We start from the raw sequence: 20,244 nt of genomic DNA on the forward strand, positions 1-20,244 counted from the left end.
TAATTTGAGGAAAACTAAGATGTTTGAAATTAGGTCAGAATTAGCTAAACCTTCTCCTGGTGTATGTATACACAGGTTAACTCCTTTTGTCTAGAGTTAACAGGATGAGGTCAAACCTAAAATTCCTCCATGGTTGACCTGAACTAGTTAAATTGAGGTTAACATATTTTACTTTTGGTCTTGGTCTGGAGATTTAAGATAAAAATGTAAGCATGTCCTAGCTGACATGCTAACTATCGTTCTAAGTCTAGTTTAGACGAGACACTCTGCCTTTTACACTTGCAAAACTGGGTAAAGACAAGGGGGGAACCTAGCTAAAATGCATGTTAACATAACACCTTTATATCCTAGGGCCTTTTGTCTATAGTAGCAAAGTAGTTGGGGTTAACTAATGAGCATTAGCCAACTCCAACCTAACCTTGATCTCTCTTCGTAATCAAGTTAAAAACCATAGCACAAGGTTACATTTCGCTGTGTAGCCTGTACCACCCCCAGTGGTACGGTGGGAAGGGTGACCACTTCTAAGGAGTGATGACAGTTCAGACTGTCCCTCACTATCAGTATGATTCACAGCGTGCACTGTGGCCCCATCCTTCTCCAGCTGGTATATGAGTTATGGCCCACAGTGAGAGGTAGAAATTTATTTCTCTTTGCCACTGACATTGACCTTTAGCTCTCAGGTCCAGAATAGATTAGGAAAATAGTGTTTTAAAAACATTCACACTGCTTTTAAATATCATTTATCTTGTGTAGGTTAGGAGGTGAACTTAGAGTTGATCTCAACCTGCTAACACATATTTAAAGGTCTTATTTCCTGTCTACACTAGATGCTTAGGCACCATTTTAAAATGCTGGTATTTCCCTAGTCTGGACAGGCCTAAAGGGAGAAGGAGGGATGGAAATGGCTAAAGATTTAGGTCAAGTTTATTAACAAATGAATTAGGCCTCTAAATCCAGAGTTAGGCACCCAATTAAATGGCCTAATTCTAAAGTGGCGAGCACCCAGTTTTCCTATTGAAGTCAGTGGAAACTGTTGAAAACTTAGAAAATGTAAAGCCATTGAGTTAGTGGGTCTTACTTTAGGCACTCATTTTTGAGAATCTTGGCCTTAAGGTTTACATAATTACAGTCACCTGGGATACCATATAGCTGTGCCCATGTCCTGGTTTTGATCCACAGATCATTAGGCCTTGCTCAGGCTTTGCCTTTAGGTAGCAAGTGAAAGTTGGGAAAATACTGTTTATAAACTAGTTTTAAATAATGGAGTTTGTAGTTCTGGGGCAAGTTCCATTAATAAAGTGTATCTGGAAGCATATTGTTTATATGGGGTAAGGCTCAAAGGTCCTGTTAGGATTGGGATCCTATTGTGGTAGGTACTGCATTAACAGAGGAAGATAGTCCTTGTCCCAAAAAACTTAACCTCCCTTTTCCCCTCTTGTTTTTGGGGTAGGGGCCAGTAAATGTGCTGTTTAAAATAAAAAGAAATTGAAAACTGTGATTAAAAATTTGACCAAGCTAAATTTAAGACTATGATTGATTCCTACTGACTTCCTTTCCCTCTCTTTGTAAAGATTTTGTAGTTAAGATCTGTGCAAAAGAGAAGGTCTTAAACTTTATTCAATAGTATTGCACTTTTTCTGTTCAGTCAGAGCATGAGTCTTTTAAGTATACAAAAGTGTCTTCTTGTTTCAGTAGTCTTCCAAGATTCAAGGTGTGCGGTACATTTTCTGCATGTGATCGCTGAAGTTCAATTGCTTAGCTGAAACATTAATTTTTTTGTACATTCCACTAAATATTGAACCATCTGAAGTAATAGTTCTGATTTAACCTCATTCTTGGTTTTTGTATTGACACTTATTTGGGTCTCAGGCTGACTTTCCTTTAAAATCTTGATTTAACAGTTTATTTTGCAATTTTTGGTGCAAACCTTGAGTTAATCTTGTGTTGTTAATGTTTAATATTTTATTTGAATAAAAGTCTAGAACTTAAACATGCTTTAATTTTCAAGATGTCTTTAGGAGTGTGTAAACAATGTAGTAGATGGTGTCTGTAGGTAAATACGTGGTATCATAAACAGTAGTCTGACATAGCCGTTGCCTTTTCTCATCTGCAGGTGTGTGTTGTTTCAGCGCAGCATGGCTGTGGTCATCCGCTTGCAAGGTCTCCCGATTGTGGCGGGGACCATGGACATTCGCCACTTCTTCTCTGGATTGACCATTCCTGATGGGGGCGTGCATATTGTAGGGGGTGAACTGGGTGAGGCTTTCATCGTTTTTGCCACTGATGAAGATGCAAGGCTTGGTATGATGCGCACAGGTGGTACCATTAAAGGGTCAAAAGTAACGCTGTTGCTGAGCAGTAAAACTGAAATGCAAAACATGATAGAACTTAGTCGTAGGCGTTTTGAAACTGCCAATTTAGACATGCCGCCAGCTAATGCTAGCAGGTCTGGACCACCGCCTAATTCTGGAATGAGTAGTAGGGTAAACTTACCTACTACAGTACCTAATTTTAACAATCCTTCTCCTAGTGTAGTAACTGCAGCTACTTCTGTGCATGAAAGCAACAAAAACATACCCACATTCTCAACTGCCAGTATGGGAACTGCACCACCAAATCTTGGAGCTACCTTTGGTAGCCCAACGTTTAGCTCAACTATACCTAGCACAGCATCCCCTATGAACACAGTACCACCTCCACCAATTCCTCCTATCCCATCTATGCCATCTTTGCCACCAATGCCTTCTATTCCCCCCATACCTGTCCCGCCTCCTGTACCTACGCTGCCCCCTGTTCCCCCTGTACCACCAATACCCCCTGTTCCTCCTGTACCACCAATGACACCTATGCCTCCCATGTCAGGAATGCCTCCTATGAATCCTCCACCTATAGCACCTTTACCTACTGGAATGAATGGGTCTGGAACAGCAATGAGTATGAACAGTGGCTTGAATCCATTGTTTATGGGTCCTATGAATCCTGTAAATCCTATTCAGATGAATTCTCAAAGTGGTATGAAACCTCATTCTATCAATCCAGATGACTTGTATGTCAGTGTTCATGGAATGCCCTTTTCTGCAACAGAATCTGATGTGAAAGACTTTTTCCATGGGCTCCGTGTGGATGCAGTACATATGCTGAAGGATCACGTAGGCCGAAATAATGGAAATGGACTAGTTAAGTTTTTCTCTCCTCAAGATACTTTTGAAGCACTGAAGCGAAACAGAATGCTGATGATTCAGCGCTATGTTGAAGTTAGTCCTGCAACAGAGAGACAGTGGGTGTCTGCTGGAGGTCATATAACTTTCAAGCAAACCATGGGTCCTACTGGACAAACCCATCCTCCTCCGCAGACGCTTTCTAGGTCCAAATCTCCTAGTGGACAGAAAAGGTCACGGTCAAGATCTCCTCATGAGCAGGGTTTCTGTGTTTATTTGAAAGGTCTTCCCTTTGAATCAGAGAACAAACATGTGATAGATTTCTTTAAAAAGTTAGATATTGTTGAAGACAGTATTTATATAGCTTATGGACCCAATGGGAAAGCAATTGGTGAAGGCTTTGTTGAGTTCAGGAATGAAGCTGACTACAAGGCAGCTTTGTGTCATCATAAACAGTACATAGGGAACCGTTTTATTCAAGTTCATCCCATAACCAAAAAGGGTATGTTAGAAAAGATAGACATGATTCGGAAAAGATTGCAGAACTTCAGCTATGACCAGAGAGAGGTCATGATGAATACTGAGGGAGAAACAGGCCCACCAAAGTTGTGTGCACATATATCAAATATTCCATACAATATTACAAAAATGGAAATCCTTCAGTTTCTAGAGGGACTGTCAGTGGAAGAAAACTCTGTGCAAATTCTTGTTGATAACAATGGGCAAGGTTTAGGACAAGCACTGGTTCAGTTCAAAACAGAAGATGATGCTCGTAAGTCAGAGCGCCTACACCGTAAAAAGCTGAATGGAAGAGATGTTATTTTACGTATTATCACCTTAGAAGAAATGAGAGAAATTGAGAGAAATCCACCATCCCAAGGGAAGAAGTTGCTGAAAATGCCAATGCAAGGGAATGCAGCAATGCCAGGAGTGCAAAATGCTGGTGGTGATGAGCATTCCTTTATGGGTGGTAACTCAAAAGATGCAAATAATGGCCCTCCGTTTAATTTTCCCAGTAATTTTAGTGGGTCTAACACATTTGGTCCCCCTCTTCCACCACCAGGAATGGGTGGCTTTGGTGATTCTAGACCAGGAATGCCTTCAGTTGGAAGTAGTGGTTTACCTGGTGCCGGTATTGATGTCCCAGTTTTTGGGAGTGGTCCTAGTAATCTGAGTGGACCATCAAGTTTTGGAGGGGGACCTCAAAACTTCGGGAATGGGCCTGGTAATTTAGGTGGGCCTCCTAGCTTTGGTAGTGGCCCTCCTGGTATTGCAGGTGGTCTTGGACATTTAAGTGGACCTCCAGGGTTTGGACCTGGACCAGGAAACTTACATATTAGTGGACCCCCTGGTTTTGGAACAGGTTCTGGAAAGCCAGGGCCAACTGTCATTAAAGTGCAAAACATGCCTTTTACGGTATCAGTGGATGAAATTTTGGATTTCTTTTATGGTTACCAAGTGATCCCAGGTTCTGTGTGTTTAAAGTACAATGAAAAAGGTATGCCCACAGGAGAAGCAATGGTTGCATTTGAGTCTCGTGATGAAGCAATGGCAGCTGTTGTTGATCTCAATGACAGACCTATAGGTTCAAGAAAAGTCAAACTTGTTTTAGGGTAGCTGTTCATATAAAATGTTTGTAGAATAGATATTCATAGTGCTGTGATTAATTCATCCAGATTGTTTTTATAGTATTTCCAGGGTAGAACCTGTGGATTGTTTAAATTGCAAACAAATTTGTTTTGATAAGGCAGAGCACTGGTTTAACCATTTACAGAAGAATTACTGCAAGGATAAGTGTGCAGTGAATTTCCCAGTACGGCTGTGTGGAGAAGAGAGACAGATTCTTATTCACCAATAGAAAAAGTTTGCTGAAGCTGAATTGGCCATATAATGCTTATCAAGGAATCTAGATTGGTTTTATGTAGTTTTGGATAAGGGAAGTAGTTATGTATTAAGATGAAGTCAGTGAGTGGGTGCTGTTGCAAGCCACTGTAAAACAAGATAGCTATTCCTAGATTTGGTTAAAAGCTGGCTGAATTTGCTTTGTTACAGGTCAAAGCTTTGTTTAAAATCCTGAATTTACTTTGCAACTGAATGAATTCTCAGTGTACACAGATTAACTGTTTTGTGTATGTACCTTTATTGTTTTTCAAAGGTTCTTGCTGTATGTGAACAGTCAAATTATGCACATTGCTGATGTGTCTACCAAACTAATTCCTATGCATATGAGCAGAACTGTTCTGTAAAATTCAAGCTGTTCTTTGTGGAATAACCTTTAGTTATTTTTATTGTTGCATTTAAAACTGTGCAGAATAAGACTTTTGCCACATAAGTGTAGGTATAACCTCAAATATATTGAGTTGACTGTTTATTTAAAAATGAATTATAAAGTTGATGCCATACAAGCAACAACTAGAAAACACTCATCATTGTTTAAGTAGCTTGATTTGTTAGGATTACATAAATCAGTTGGGATAGGATTTTCAGCACTAGTTTGGATATTTAGTGTTGTAGTTCTCACATCTCTGGAACTTCTCACATGGAATGTCGCATTTAAGAGAACCAAAGGGATTAATATTACTAGAATATTGGAGTCCAGTTAAAGTTTTAAGAATAGTGTAAAACATATGAAAGAAATTTTTGAGATTACCAGTGACTCTGAATATTGTTAGGACACTTCAGAGACTAAATTTTATTTTCCCCAAAAACTTGAATCTACTTTCATTGAGTTATTGTGTATTTTTTTCAATAAAGTTATGTTGTTTAATTCCAATTCAGTAAAGAATTGCCATTTTCTTTACTGTGCAGTAAAGACTTTAATGGCGAATAGAGAATCAGAAAGCAGTTTTACAGAAGAGTGAAAAATAGAACTCGCAGTTTGTCTACACTTAGCTTATAAAAAATTCAGACTCTTCTCTTGGTCTGAAAATCCCACTGTTCCCTGCAAATCATTGTACTTAAACACAGCAGTCTATAACCTATTCTGTTTGTTGGTTGAAGAAAAATGGTGCCTTTTAGTGTTGCATATCATGGAACACTGAAGTACGTAGCCTGGCATAATTTAGAGGTGCAAGTGGCAACAGTTTTATTCATATGGTCTATAGGAGAGATTTGAAAGCCTGTGCAACACTACATCCTGAGAGGATTTCACAGTACAGGAATTTTTGGAAGGATTGTATAAAGGTGTACTACAATAAAGAGGTGGTTGCATTACACAGATGCTTTTGTAATTCATGAGTATAATTTTTTTTTGACAGATCACTAGGTGATGCTCTCTGACTTTGGAAAAGTGATGTGATTGTATATACTGTTTAAAATTAAGCCTCCTGTTAATAAAACTGTCTCTGAACATTCATGTTATGCATTTTAACGGTCTTTGGGGATATTGTTTCAACAGCAGATTTTTTTCCTCTTTGAAAGGCTGAAAGTTCTGTTACTGATGTCAGAAAGATGGGATATTTGAATAGGAGACAAAATAAGTCTCAGTTTATTTTTTTCAATTTTGCTCTGTTCTTAAAACAGTACATTTTTATTAAAATTTCATATTATATTGCAGTTATTTGGGTGCTGTTTCTTCATATTTCATACTAGAATAAAAATATTGAAAAGGAAACCCTGCCTTCATTGTTCACAGAATTAATTGAATTAAGAATTTATTAGTATGTGGCTTGCAGAAACTGGTGGTAACTGTATTTCAAGCTTGAATGAATCACAACAAAGCATTTCTTGTTGTGAAATGTAATTAAACTACTGCTATCTGGAATTTGATTCCTTGTATATCTAAGATTTAATACAGTGCTGTGCATCTTGCTCCTCTTGGTATTTGGGTGTGGGATTTTTGGTATACGTTTTAAAATACTCTAGATATTGCTTTCACTGTGAAACATGCTTGTACACATGTTCCTTCAGACTTTCTAACAAGCTGCAGGTTTGTGTTGGAAATCTTTCATTTTCTGATTATTTTTAATTTTCTGTATGGTCTAAAGATTTGTAAAGCTGTTTTATAAGTTGTGCATTTGTAAAAGCTTTAATTCTGTTTACAAAAAATTATGTAAATGTGTTGTATTTGGAAGAGGAACTTTCTGAAGAAGGGTTTGAGTTTTCTTTTCTGCATCTTGCCAAACAGCTGATATGCTCATTGTCCTTTAGTGTAATGGGTTAGTAAATATATCTATGTAAAATATATACTTGTAAGTAAATCTGTGGATTTCTCCATAAATATTAAGAAATCCTATTCTCCTAGAGAGTTTTGAGGTATATTTTGGATAAACACTGTCGTTGTGCACTTTTACAGTAGTTAAATATATTAATTTCTTAAAGCTAGTGTAAAGTATGCATTGGGCTAAAATTAGTTGAAAATATCAGTCATACACCAAGTTGCCATAGCAACTTTTCATGTTAGACAAACTGTCCCAAACTGTTAAAATCAAGGTAATGAAAATTTAGGATACCATTTATCCATAACTTAAACTTCATACAGAAAAAAATCCGAGCTTACAGGTGTCAGGTAGCTAGCAAGAGTAAGAGGTTGGTAGATGATGGTGGCAGCCTAGCAGACGTTAGTAATTAACAGTAGGTGCTGCTTGTCTGTTACATTGGCTAATTTGAAACCGTAAAAACAAGTTATTAGTCGGAAGGGTCTAAATGTCTGTGTCCCTTCAACTTGTAAAATTATCACTCAGAAAAATTTATCATGTGTAAAAATATGGCAGTTAATTAAAAAATATGAATCTTGGGCTTATTAGTAAACAAGTTCAACAGTGTGTAATTATATTTTTATTAACACCTTATTTAAAAAGAGGCTTATAATTGACAGGGAAGAATTGTTGCTAGCAGGTGCCATGATATTAAATCTAAGTTTTTTTTCTGTTTTTAAAGTAGTCTTATTTAATAAACATGTTAAAAAATAAAGCTGCTGCTTTTAATACTCCAGGAAAGAATGTTTCCTTGCACAACAAATCTTATTTTGGGAAAGCTAAAACTTTTTATTAATAAAGGAATACTGTCATTTAAAAAATCTAAATGTTAGAGATTGGGGTTCTGTTGGTTTTGAAAATTGAAGGTTATGTCCTTTACAGTAAAATAAGAGCAAGAGTATCCTTTTCATAATAGGTTTACACACACAAATGTCCATCCTCAGAGTTTATCCGGAGCAGGGAGGGATATGGGTAAACCAACAAGAGTTTATGCCAGATTACACTGAGCTCTTGAGAGAATTCCACAAATAGATCAAGAGTTTTGCTTTATTTTGACTGCAGTTTAGAACTCACCTGTGTTCTTAAGAACATGTGAAAGAAATCTTATCCAATAGCTGTTATGTATATTTCTGTGGGATTTTTTTTGTAGAATAGGGTATGGAGTTCTTAACAAAGAACAAATTCATCTCAGTTACCATAATAAACACTTTTATTAATTCCATATCAATTCTGATTCATTTGGTTTTAAATTCTGTGTTGGAGTTTCCTCTCTAATTTCTTAAAGTTAACGATTGAAGTCCCGAATCAGAGGATTTCACTTTTTTATACAAATCTGGAATTTAGTGTAGGTGGAAGTCTGCAGGCTTTATGTCCTCTGCAGTAAGATTGCTTGATTCTAGTTAATTATTTTTAGTGAGATTCAGTAGCTGGACTAACATCTGGAAAACATTTATATTTAAACTCAAAAGATGCTGTCAAACTGAGATTTTTTTTAAATTGATTTCTTTCTAAAGTATTTGATCATGGTTTAGATAACGTACATGATTTTAAAAACGGGTTTTCTGCTCTCCTGCTCGTTTATTAAAACGGAGCTTTCAGAATGGAAAGTGTGTAAGTCTGAGAACAAGCCGCCCCTCTCCCCCCTCCCCTGCAAGCTCCTGCCTGCTGCCTCTTCAGTTTGTTTAGCTGCTACTGGAAAACACTCTTGCAGGGCCTTGAAGAATAGTGATGGGGACCTCATATGCACAGAGCAGTGCTTGATGTCATACTAGTGCATGAAAAGGGAGTACAACTAGCCATCAGCAGAACAGGGAAAGTGACTGTACGCTAAATGGTGTCATGCACAAAGTGAAACTTGAAAACTTTTTTCTAATTATTTCTAGTTATAAGACCTTTCCGTTTTAGGTAGGCACAAAATTGTAAAATAGTTTTCAAGTTATTTCCCTTTAAGGATTTTCCCTCAAAATGAAAACTCTTTATCAGTTGCTAGTATTCTCTCCATAAGTGAGTTTTGTGGCTCTTCTCCTGCACTGTTCCTTCCTGGTGTCTGCTCTGGTGAATGTGGTGTAGCTCCTTTCCATAGAGATGATTTTCCTGACTCAGTAGGTCTCAAGGGTTTATTTTTTCCCCCCAATAGAAAAGGGCCTGAAATTTCCATGTTCTGGGGAATACTTCCCACCCCTGCATCTGGATGTTCTTGTCTCAGGTCTTCCGTCATTTTGAGTCTGAATATTGAATTGTCTGGTAATTATAGTTTTATAAGCTTGCCTCTCCTTTGTTTTAATGCACTTCTCTCTCTCAGTGCTCCAGATTATCTCAGCGTATGGTTCATGTGCGTCAAAATGGATGGTTTAGCCTACACCCTTCATTTTCTACATTGGCAAAGTTGTCTCTGCAGGTTCCTGTATATGGTGACCCTCAATTTTTTTTAATGGGCACAGTCCCTGTGGAACAACGTTGTGTACGTTTTTTTCTTTTGCAGGGGGGAGGGGAATGAAACAAGTAGCTACTTCTAGGGACCTTACAGCATCATAGATCTGAACTTAAATTTGCTTGTTTTCTCTGCTTTCAAATTGTGGCATGTCCTCATGTTGTATATGAAATGGTCCTTTGCAAATGTAGTTCCCAGATGTTTCCCAAATGTACTAAAATAAGCTTTGGATCCCAGTAAAAGATGCTTCCTCTTAAGAAGATTGACTTGCACCAACTCAGTTTTTATAACCCTTCAGTTGAATACCCATTTGAAAGTGAAAAGATGGTTTTATGTTTCCCCCTTTGGAAACTTATTTTCCTCATTTCTTATTACCTATAAACTACTGTGGCCTTTCCTCACTTCATCATTTGTATATTAGTTCACTATGGAGTTACTACAGCTCTGGGAATAGGGTTTAATGATTATTCTCCTGGCTGACTCCAAGGCTGTGCAGCACAAAACTCTGCAATGAAGACAGTGGATGAAAAGTACAATTTCTCTAGCCTCTACAATAGAAGATGTGTAGGATCTGACACATAATGCAGTAAATACAGGAATCTTCTCCTACCAAAGTACTCTTGCTTTTCACGCTTTGCCTTTTGGACCTATCACTATAGAATATATATATATATAAATGGTGACTTGAAAACTTCATGATACAGCTGTTCTCCACATCAGTAGAAACCCAATATTCAACCAAAATTGAAGGCAGGTTTGGGTGGAAACTGAAAGTACAATCAAAGTCTATGCTAGTTAAAATAAAAACAAGACAAACAAAACTTCTTTGGCTAACTGCGAGAAATTTTGAACTGTTCCCCCCCCCGGCCCCTTCCCATCAAAAATTCATAGTTTTTTGTCTAGCTTTCAGAAACTTAAAAGGCTCTCATTTTGATAATATCTTCTACTTGATCTTTTAACTTTCAATCAGGACTGTTCCATAGTTGCTGAAATTTGTTCCAGAATCTAAGCGTTTATTTAAAAAATGTTTCTAACTCTTGTGGATTGTTTAACTAAAGCAATGTTCCTTGCTTTGAAACAATACATATGAAGGGTGTGCAGTGCCCTTATTCATTTCAGTGGAAGGTTTAACTCTGAAATGTAAAGATGACCACCTAACTGTCTTCATTAGTTCACTGATTATTTTGGTAGAAACATCCAGATATTGTCTCTCATGATACTAATGTGTTCCATTCTATACATTTGAGGTAGGCAAAAGGCACAACTGTGCCCCCTTCTGACAGTCACTACAGTGATATGCACTGGCAATTAAAAAATCTGCTGCTGTACAATGAAAGCTGAATGTCATTAATGCTGTCCCATCATGTTTCTAAAAAGCAGCTATTTAGTTTATTTTCATAACTAATTTAATAAAATCTCCATTTTCAAATATAAGTAAAGCTGTCCTAGAATTTCCAGGCTACCATTCCAGCAGAATTTAGGTTCAGTTTGCCATGGAATAAGTGGAGCCTTTCTTCTAGCACTACATTTACTTAGAGCTTTTCATTTGAGGAGCTTAATGTTTTACTAAGGTTGGGTAAGTACAGTAACTCCGCACTTAACGGTGTAGTTTTGTTCCTGGAAAAATACAACTTTAAGTGAAACGATCTTAAGCGAATCCAATTTCCCCATAAGCATTAATGTAAATGGGGTGTGGGGGGGTGTTCAGGTTCCAGGGAAAAAATATTCACCAGACAAAAGACATATGTGGTTTGACTCTCAGCTGATAACTAGGTAAATGAAAATCCTCTGCCCCAGAGTTCTGGTGAGGGCTTGGGTCAACAACACCCCCACTCCTAGGCCTGCAGAGTCCTCCCCATGCAAGCTCTGCAGGTTTGGGCTCCATATGGGAGCCAGGCAGAGCAGGCAAGCGGCAGCACACAAAGGTTTCAGAGTAACAGCCGTGTTAGTCTGTATTCGCAAAAAGAAAAGGAGTAAGTGGCACCTTAGAGACTAACCAATTTATTTGAGCATAAGCTTTCGTGAGCTACAGCTCACTTCATCACTAGCACACAGAAAGTGACACTGCTGCATCCTTCCCTAGCACCCAATGGGGATGTGTCTGCTAGCCTCTGAGCAGCAGATTACACAAATGCCTGCTCCAGTTAGTGCCTGGGAGACCAGTCTTCTAAGGGAACCAATCTGCCAGGTTGCATGGTATGTTCGGGGGACAACACAGAGGCACTGGGCATCTAGATCCCTACATAGCTGGAGACAGCCATAGGCTTTCGGGGCCACAGGCACTGACTTTTCAAACTGCCGGGAGGTGCTTGACCCCTGGCTCTACCCCAGGCCCTGCCCTCACCCCACCCCTTCCCCCAACGCCCCACTCCACCTCTTCCAGCCTAGTTCCGCCCCCAAGTATGCCATGTCCTCGCTTATCCCCCCTCCGTCCCAGCCTCCCTGCATGCCATGAAACAGCTGATTGAGGGAGAGGGGAGGCGCTGATCTTTGGGGCCCGTAGGTCTGTGCTGGCGGAGGGCGTTAGAACATTGCACAACTTTAAACAAGCATGTTCTCTAATAGAACATCAACTTAACGAAACAACTTTAACCAGGATGACTTTAAGTGAGGAGTTACTGTATTAAGAGTCTGCTTCAAAAATAAAGCCAGGTGGAGGAGGGTGACTTGAGCTGTTGACACTTTTTCTCAAGTCAGTGGCAGATTAGGGAATTGAATGCTTTTGTCTTCAAGTTGGTTAAAGGGACACTGTCTGGTCAAGTTTAGTCCCAAATTTAGGCTTTCTTCATGTAAGCTTTACCAAGATTAGTAGAGATGTTAATATATTTTTGTAAAAACATAATAGAATTTTCTTTAAATATAGCCCTGCAGTTTATACAATCTAAATATTGCAGCATTGAGCAAGTAAACGAGAACTAGAAAGCAAAACAAACAAAAGTGAAACACTAGTTAATATAGGTGCTATTTAACATAGTAATCTAAAATGTAAAAGTGTACGCTCTGAAAATCCCACATGGTCTATTTTTCATGAGAGTTCATCATTGGCCTAAATCTGCTTCCATTAAGTAAAGGATAAAATATATTGACTTCAGGGGGAGCAGTTAAGCCATTGCTGAGCACTTTTGAAAATCCTGCCCTGGATGTTGCTTGTTCTTAAAGATTAACACAATTTTGATTTTTTTTTTTAAAGAATCGTCAACATCATTTCCCCCCTGTTCTGTTTTGTCCCAGGTCAAACACAGTTTGTGTATAAAAAAAATATTGTAGGGAAACTTGCCACACTGACTAGTGTTATATTTAAATAAAAGGACTTTAAAGCATATATCTAAAAGTGTACCTTTTGGAGTTCGTAGAAATGTACCTTTTTTAAATTTAATACCTGAAATTTGGTCCTAATTCCCCTCTCTTTGCTGGAGAACATTGGCACAATCTCTGGCAGATTTGAATGTCACAAACATTTAAACTGAGGAGCAATTCTCTTTACTCACAACTGAGGTAGATGGGCATGCTCATTCTTAAGGAGGGAGAGAGACAATTTGTGACATCACTCTTCATTCCCCTAACAAAGAGGCTGGTTTTTGGAGACTGGGTACTTTTTTGTTAAGATAGCTGTCATTTTTTGCTCTAAGGTCAGAGTTTTCATTTTAGAATAATTTTAAGTCTGTAGTCCTTATGGCTGCGAAGACCACTTCAAACTGAACCAAGAATAGAATTTGTCATTACTAGAAAAGTGCATCTGTTTAACTCAATTGAATTAAACTGATGCAGAAACTGACTTAAATTTATTTAACCTTTGTTTATACAAAGTCAGCAATATACTGATTTGCAAGCAATGCGAGAGAGCTCCAAAAGATGTGAACTGCCCTATTCATCTCAGTGGGGTGATTAATTTTGAAAGTAAGGATATTTCAACAATAATTCTTTCCCTGGTGTCAGAGTGCATGAAAGGAGTAGGGTGAGTGTATCTTGAAGTCCTGCACAGACCGCTGAGTGGGATCTCATTTTAGTGTCTTGAAGGGGTGGAACTCGAGATAGTACGACTTTGTCTCCCTCCTGTTTGGTTCATGAAAGCAAAATGAGGACTGGATATTTCAAACAATTAAAAAAACTATAATTAAGAGCAAAAACAATAGTTGGTTTACGCTTTACCTTCTTGAAACATTAAAGTTATCATTCCAAATCTTGATGCTCCTTATAATGGAAGAATACAGATATGAGGGGCATACTGGTGGAGAAAAGGCATTGGCATAAGCAGTAATTGCTGTGAAAATACGGTACCTGCCCAGTGTTTTGGCCTGTGGTGTGGCATCTCCTTTCCTGTACCTATACTTTTCATTAATGTGTAGTCCAATGGGTCTCTCTGATCCTTGTTAGTTGCTACTATAGTACCAGTAATAAGCCAAAGATTTTCTACTGTGCAACAACTATATCTTTTGTACCTTTATAAATATTAAACTTTACTCACCCAAACTTAGCTTGATTTTTCTTCCTCAGTGAACACCAAATGAAAAGAAATATGTTCACCATCTTAGAGTTATCAATCAAATGAATTAAACATTTTATATTCATCATAGAATATCAGGGTTGGAAGGGACCTCAGGAGGTCATCTTGTCTAACTTCCTGCTCAAAGCAGGACCAATCCCCAACTTAATCAGGGATATTTAGAAATGTTGGGATATTTCACCTTATTGTGAGACTAGCTAGTATTACTCTAAGTAGATGCAGTGACATGTACTGTTTGTTAGGGCCAAATGGAGCTAAGACCCATCAATAATGTCACAACTAGGTACTATGGTGGCTGTACTGCAGGGTGCAGTACATGCCACTACTGGGGGGATACTCCTATCCCTGCAAAACACCTGCAGTTGAGGGGGAAGAAATTCATTAGAAAATACAGGTTTTCTCTGACAATATGCTGCAGAGAACTGGGCTGTCGGCAGCCATATGCACCTCCTGGAATCCTTGCAGCGTGTGAGCTGTAAGTAGAGGAAGGAGTAGTTAGCACAGGGAGCACTAGCCTTTGGGCTAGCCTGATTCTGAGACAGGAGGGGAGTGGGTTGTGTTGGCAGAGTGTGTGTGTGTGAAGAGTGAATTAGGTGGTAGTTTACTGGTGTCTGGGGGGAGGAGAGGTAAACTGGACAGGGAGAGATTGGAACTAGAAGAGAACAGCAAAGGGGGGAGATGGGTAAATACTGTGTTCTTCCGTCTTGCCCTTTACTATAAAGTGTCCCTTTTTTTCCATTCTGAATGGGGGAGAAGGAAGAAGACAACTTCCCAGTAACCTTTTGTCCTCCACCAAAATTCTTCCCCGTGACCCTTTTCCCCTCCATAGTGTCAGCTTTTCACTTTGAAAATATGATCAACCTACAAGGGGTTGAAGTATGTAGATGGCTATTAGTGAGACACCCTCACTAATTCCATGACTGGGGAGACATCAGAGAACTCCAGTATATCTCAAAATATTCTAAAGGAATGAATTCTGGACCTCTAAAGTCACCTGTCTCAATAATTTTTACTACAGTGCAGGACAGAAGTATGTGGCCAGAATGTCACACCACAGTTAGCGCTTAATAGCAGTTTATCACTGATGTTATTGCCAAGGTTAATCCTCCAGTTGATGGTCTTAATTGGCATCACTACAAATCTTTTGCAGACTGGGTGCTGCTGATGGACCTCATATGAAAGACTCTGTCTTGCGTAAGAAGTCACTAAAATGGTATTCATGCTGTTTTTATAGCATACCCCACTATGAGACAGATGTATGGTCCCATAAGTTCCTGCCCTGAAGCATGTACAGTATAAAGCCATGAATATGGACAATGCAGAACAAACACAGAATGATGTATGATCAACTGGAATGCTTCATTAAAAGGATGGTTTTTTTTTAAGAGAGTTTATTAAAGAGATGGGGTGTGTTTGGCATACATTTATTTCAGGCTGTTTCAGGCACAAAAGGTGGCATGAAGAATGTGACAGAAATTGTGGGCAGAGAGAATATGGTAAGGGTGAGGGGAGGGATAGTAGGAGTAGAGTTCTTGAAGGGCTTTGTAAATGAAGTGAAGATTCGGTTCCATATGGAAAGAGGGGAAGCCAAACCAGATATTTTAGAAAGTGGGAATGGGAATAGGGAAGCAAGCAAAGGAAGAGCTGCGTTGGGGAAGAGAGCAAGTTGTCGTGGGTAAGGCAGGAAATTGCCAGAGGAGGATTAATATGGCCAAAAAGACTGAAAGGAAGAACACTGGAAATGTAGAACCATCACCAATGGGATTTGTCATGGGTGTGAATGTGATTGGAGAAAAATCCAAGATTGTGAACCTGGGTGACTGTAAGGTTGATGTTAATAGAGAATGGGGAGAGGAAAGAATATCTGATTCCGGCATTGAGTTTAAAGTGGCAGTGATGCTCTCCAGGAGAAGGTATTGGAGATGCACCTATAGGTGCAGGACTGCATAGAAGGTGAGCAGCTGTGGTGCAACAGTGTATTTGTAGTTAGCATCAAGGTAATAGTTGAACACATGGCAGTAGATGAAATCACCTAGACTATAGAAGGAGAAGACGACAGAACACACTATTCTCCTTTCCTGTTTTGAGAGTATAAGAAAGGAGAATAGAGCCTTGGGAAAGAAAAGCAAGCGTAGTCGGAAATATGAGTGCCAAGACACATTTTCTCAGAAGAGCAAGATGTATAGAGGAAAAGCCAGTCGCCTTTATTAAAGGCAGTAAATGATTCCAGAAGAATGAGGACAGAGAAGAGCAGTTATACTTGACCAGTTGGAGGTCAGAAGTAACTTGAGCAACAATGATTTCAGAAGAATGAATTAGGTGAAAGGCAGACTGCAGAGTTGACTAGAGAGAGAAATTTGAAGAGCGACCTCATTCCAAGTTTGCTCAAGCTGTCATTAAACTGCCCCCAATGAGCGGCGGGAGAGCATCTCCTGCTGACATAGTGCTGTCCATGCTGCTGCTTTTGTCGGTGAAACTCCTCTCGGTCAGTTGTTTTTTTTTTCCCCCCCACACCTCTGACCAACAAAAGTTTTACCAACAGAAGTGCTAGTATAGACATAGCCTGAGTTTCTCATCTGTGAAATAGGGATAATTTCCTTTTTCTCACCCTTTGTCTGTTTTGTCTATTTAGATTGAAACTCTTTGGGGAACGGACTGTCCCTTACGACATGCCTAGAACAGTGGTGCTACCATAATACAAATCAGGGCTTACCTTCTCTGGGTCTGTGTTCACTTAGCTGCAGAAAAATTAAATTTTATTTACTTAAAGCTGCCCTTGATCATATGGATGCCAGATTCCCCAGGTTAAACCAATTACAATTCATGTGGTTTCAATGCTTTTACTCACTCATAGTTACTAAAAAGAAGGGTGCATTATGGCAATGTGCAAACTACAGGTATTCAAAATACAGGGGATTTTGCTTAACCCAGATAGTAACAGCTTTCGGTTAATAAAAACATTTTGCATGGAACAGATACTGTCCAATTGACTATAATGTTAATTGACCTGGATATTAGCAGTAGGCATGTTGGCTACTAACTTGTTTTATGGAAAGCCTGGCCTGCAGGTAGATTTGGGGGGCTGGGCTGAGCATCAGCTGCAAACTGGTTTGCGGGTCTGCAGACAAGGAAGCGCTGGGGAGTGCATGATACCTCTCCCTGCACTCTCCAGGCTGAGAGCCAGGGCTCAGCACATCCCATCACTGCCTTTCCTGTCTGTAGCCCTGCAAACCTGCCTGTGGCTGTGGCATTCTATGGGGAACAGGGATGCTGGGATGTGCAGAGCCTGGGTCCCTAGTGTCAGAGTAGGATGCAACCCAGAGAGCACAGGGAGTGGTACAGTACAGCCCTATATTCCCTCAGCTCCCCCCCCCTTTGGAAAGCCACAACATCTGGGTAGTGGCCTGCTCCCTGCCACTGTCCACAGCCTACCTTGGGGCCCCGTATGGGCACATCCCAGTATTTCCATCCCTGGCTGCAGCCTGGCAAACCTGTCTTTAGCTTATTGGCAACTGTCAGATAATGGCAACTTTTTTCTGTCCACCAAGAGGTTGCTAATAAGCAGAATCTACTGGACTATCAAAATTTAACTGCATGTACATAGAAGCTTTTAACCATTAGGCCACCCTGACCCTCAGGATCTATTACTGTAGGTGAAAATACTGCTGTGCCGGGCTGCGCTAATAAAATGAAGGGTTTCCACAATGCGTGTAGTCAAAGCAAGTCTGCTATATGCAACAAATCATAAGCTAGGGCTTGCTATAGATACCAGTGAATGGCCCAAGTGCAGATATTGCTCATCCCTAAAAAGCTATTCTCTGTTGGCTTGAAGGATTGGGTAATGACCAGGAACAAAACAGTTTACAGATACGCACTGCGACTGTCTACACTGCAATTAGACACCCGCAACTGACTTGTGCCAGAATACTCTGGCTTGTGGGCTTGGGCTAAGGGGCTGTTTAACTGTGGTGGAGACTTTCAGGCTCACGCTAGAGCCTGGGTTCTAGGAGCCTGCAGGGTGTGAGGGTCTCAGAGCTTGGGCTGCAGCCCAAGCCTGAGCCTCTACACCACAATTAACCCCTTAGCTTGAGATCCATGAGCCAGACATGAGTATCTAATTGCAGTATAGAGATACCCAGTGAGTGCTCAATAGCAGACTGTGCTATTAGAGGACTAGACTACTGCTAATCTGTGATCAGATGTGGATTTCAAACCAGTTGGTCATTATCCGTATTATTTAGGTATTAGAATCTTTACTTGAATTTGAAATTATGCAGTTTGTTTTGACTGATGGCAGAGACATTTTAATTTATATAAAAGCAAGGCCAAGACAAAACATATAAAATGAAGTGAGTCAGACACACTAAAAAATAAAAAGGCGAAACCCTGACAAAAATTGTCCAAAACCAAACAGTGTTTTCACAGTCATAACAGGAACATCTTTAATTTGAGAGAATAAAACCGAATCCTGAAAATTGAGACAGCCATGTTTTAGAATAACCAAATTTTGAAGACTTTAGCTGCCTGTGAACAAGTAGTTTCTAGCTGGTATGATTGTGAAGAACACTTTCAAAACATGAAAGAAGTGTAATTGAACCAGTGAAGCCTGCCTGAGTCAGAAGAGAACCTGAAACAATATCTGAGTTGCAAACTGCTCCATTCATTTCAATGGATGTTAACTCGGGTACAAATGATGAAACTTTAAATGTCAACATGTTAATTATTTTACTGCTCATTTAAAAAGTATCCTATATTGAAAGGCTACACCAGTCATTCTCAAACATTTGGGGTGTAATTACTGGAGGTGTCTAAAGGACTAGTGGGGGTATTGCAGATATATAAATTGAGTAGGCCTTTAACAACATATGGTGGCATTGGAGGAGGGTGAGAGGTAGCTATTAGTTTCATTTTTCTGAAGTGGGACTCTTCTTTCATGATTTTGGGAAATGCTGGACTAAAAGAAAGGAAGAAGGAACAATTGAAGGCTTGCTAATGTTTTTACCAAGTAATCTCAGTTTCACTTGTGAAATGATCAGACTCTTCATTATGGCTTTAAGTTTGGATATCCTAAATGGGGACTGCCTCTTCACTTTAGCTTAGAGTCAATTATGACAATCCCTCAAGGTTAATTTATACATTATTGAACAAATATATCTATTTTGTCACTTGGCCATTTATAACAGAGCAAATTGAATTTTCTAATGGTATTTGAGTTTAGGGGTTCTTCACATTGAAATAAGAGAGTGAGTAAGCTGATCAGGATATCTGAGAAACCATGAGGTAAACTAAAATTAGAAACGTGAACCGGATATACACAGAGAAGAGGAGAGAAAACAGAATTAGGATACAGTGCTCCCTTTTCTAACTGGAGAAGGAAAAATAAGTCTGTAACTACTTTGGCCTTGTCTAAACTAGGATTTAACAGTGTGATGGAATCAATTAGGGAACACACTCTAACAAAGATATCTAAAAAGTGTAGTGTAGATAGACAAGGCTGTCTTTGACATGTTCTAAGATGACTGGGTAGAGCCAAGGCTCCTTCCTAGGTTTTTAACTTGTATGTTAAAGGCAACATGCCTTGTCTACACTACACTTTTCAAATGTTCATGTTAATGCATTCTAACACACCTAGCCATGGCTTAACTAGGATAAAAGGTACAACATTTAGACCTGATCTACACTAGAAAATGAGGTCGGTTTAATTATGTTGTGCAGGGGTGTGAAAAATCCACACCCTGGAGCGGTGTAGTTAAGTCGACCTAAGTCCATGTGTAGACTGTACTAGGTTGATGGAAGAATTCACCTCTCGGGGAGGTGGATTACCCATAATGGAAGAACCCTTCCTGTCAGCATAGGTAGTGTCTATGCTGAAGCACTAAAGCAGCACATCTGCTGTAGCGTTTTAAGTGTAGACGTAACCTCAGTCTATGTAAACCAGATACAGTGGATATGAGA

General features: G+C 39.4%; 2 protein-coding genes across 5 annotated transcripts in view; both read left to right on the forward strand.

Annotated features, from left to right (window-relative positions):
* Positions 1-20,244, forward strand: part of CPNE1 (copine 1) — a 79,620-nt gene that overhangs the window by 8,397 nt on the left and 50,979 nt on the right. The window contains exon 1 of one of the 4 annotated variants that reach the window (XM_084646330.1): positions 2,117-2,256. The exons of the other annotated variants lie outside the window; for them this stretch is intronic. The gene's annotated coding sequence lies outside the window, so the exon portion shown is untranslated. Of the gene's footprint in view, positions 1-2,116; positions 2,257-20,244 lie in introns of those variants that run through there. 4 annotated transcript variants of the gene reach the window in all.
* RBM12 (RNA binding motif protein 12) lies at positions 2,136-6,373 on the forward strand (the record flags this gene model as incomplete). Its single annotated transcript, XM_084646326.1, has 1 exon — positions 2,136-6,373. One exon carries the CDS (start codon positions 2,136-2,138, stop codon positions 4,773-4,775), a length of 2,640 nt encoding a protein of 879 aa, XP_084502452.1. The 3' UTR covers positions 4,776-6,373.

The sequence above is a fragment of the Lepidochelys olivacea genome (genome assembly GCF_965140295.1).
Source record: "Lepidochelys olivacea isolate rLepOli2 genome assembly, chromosome: 13".
NCBI classification, from domain to species: domain Eukaryota; kingdom Metazoa; phylum Chordata; order Testudines; family Cheloniidae; genus Lepidochelys; species Lepidochelys olivacea.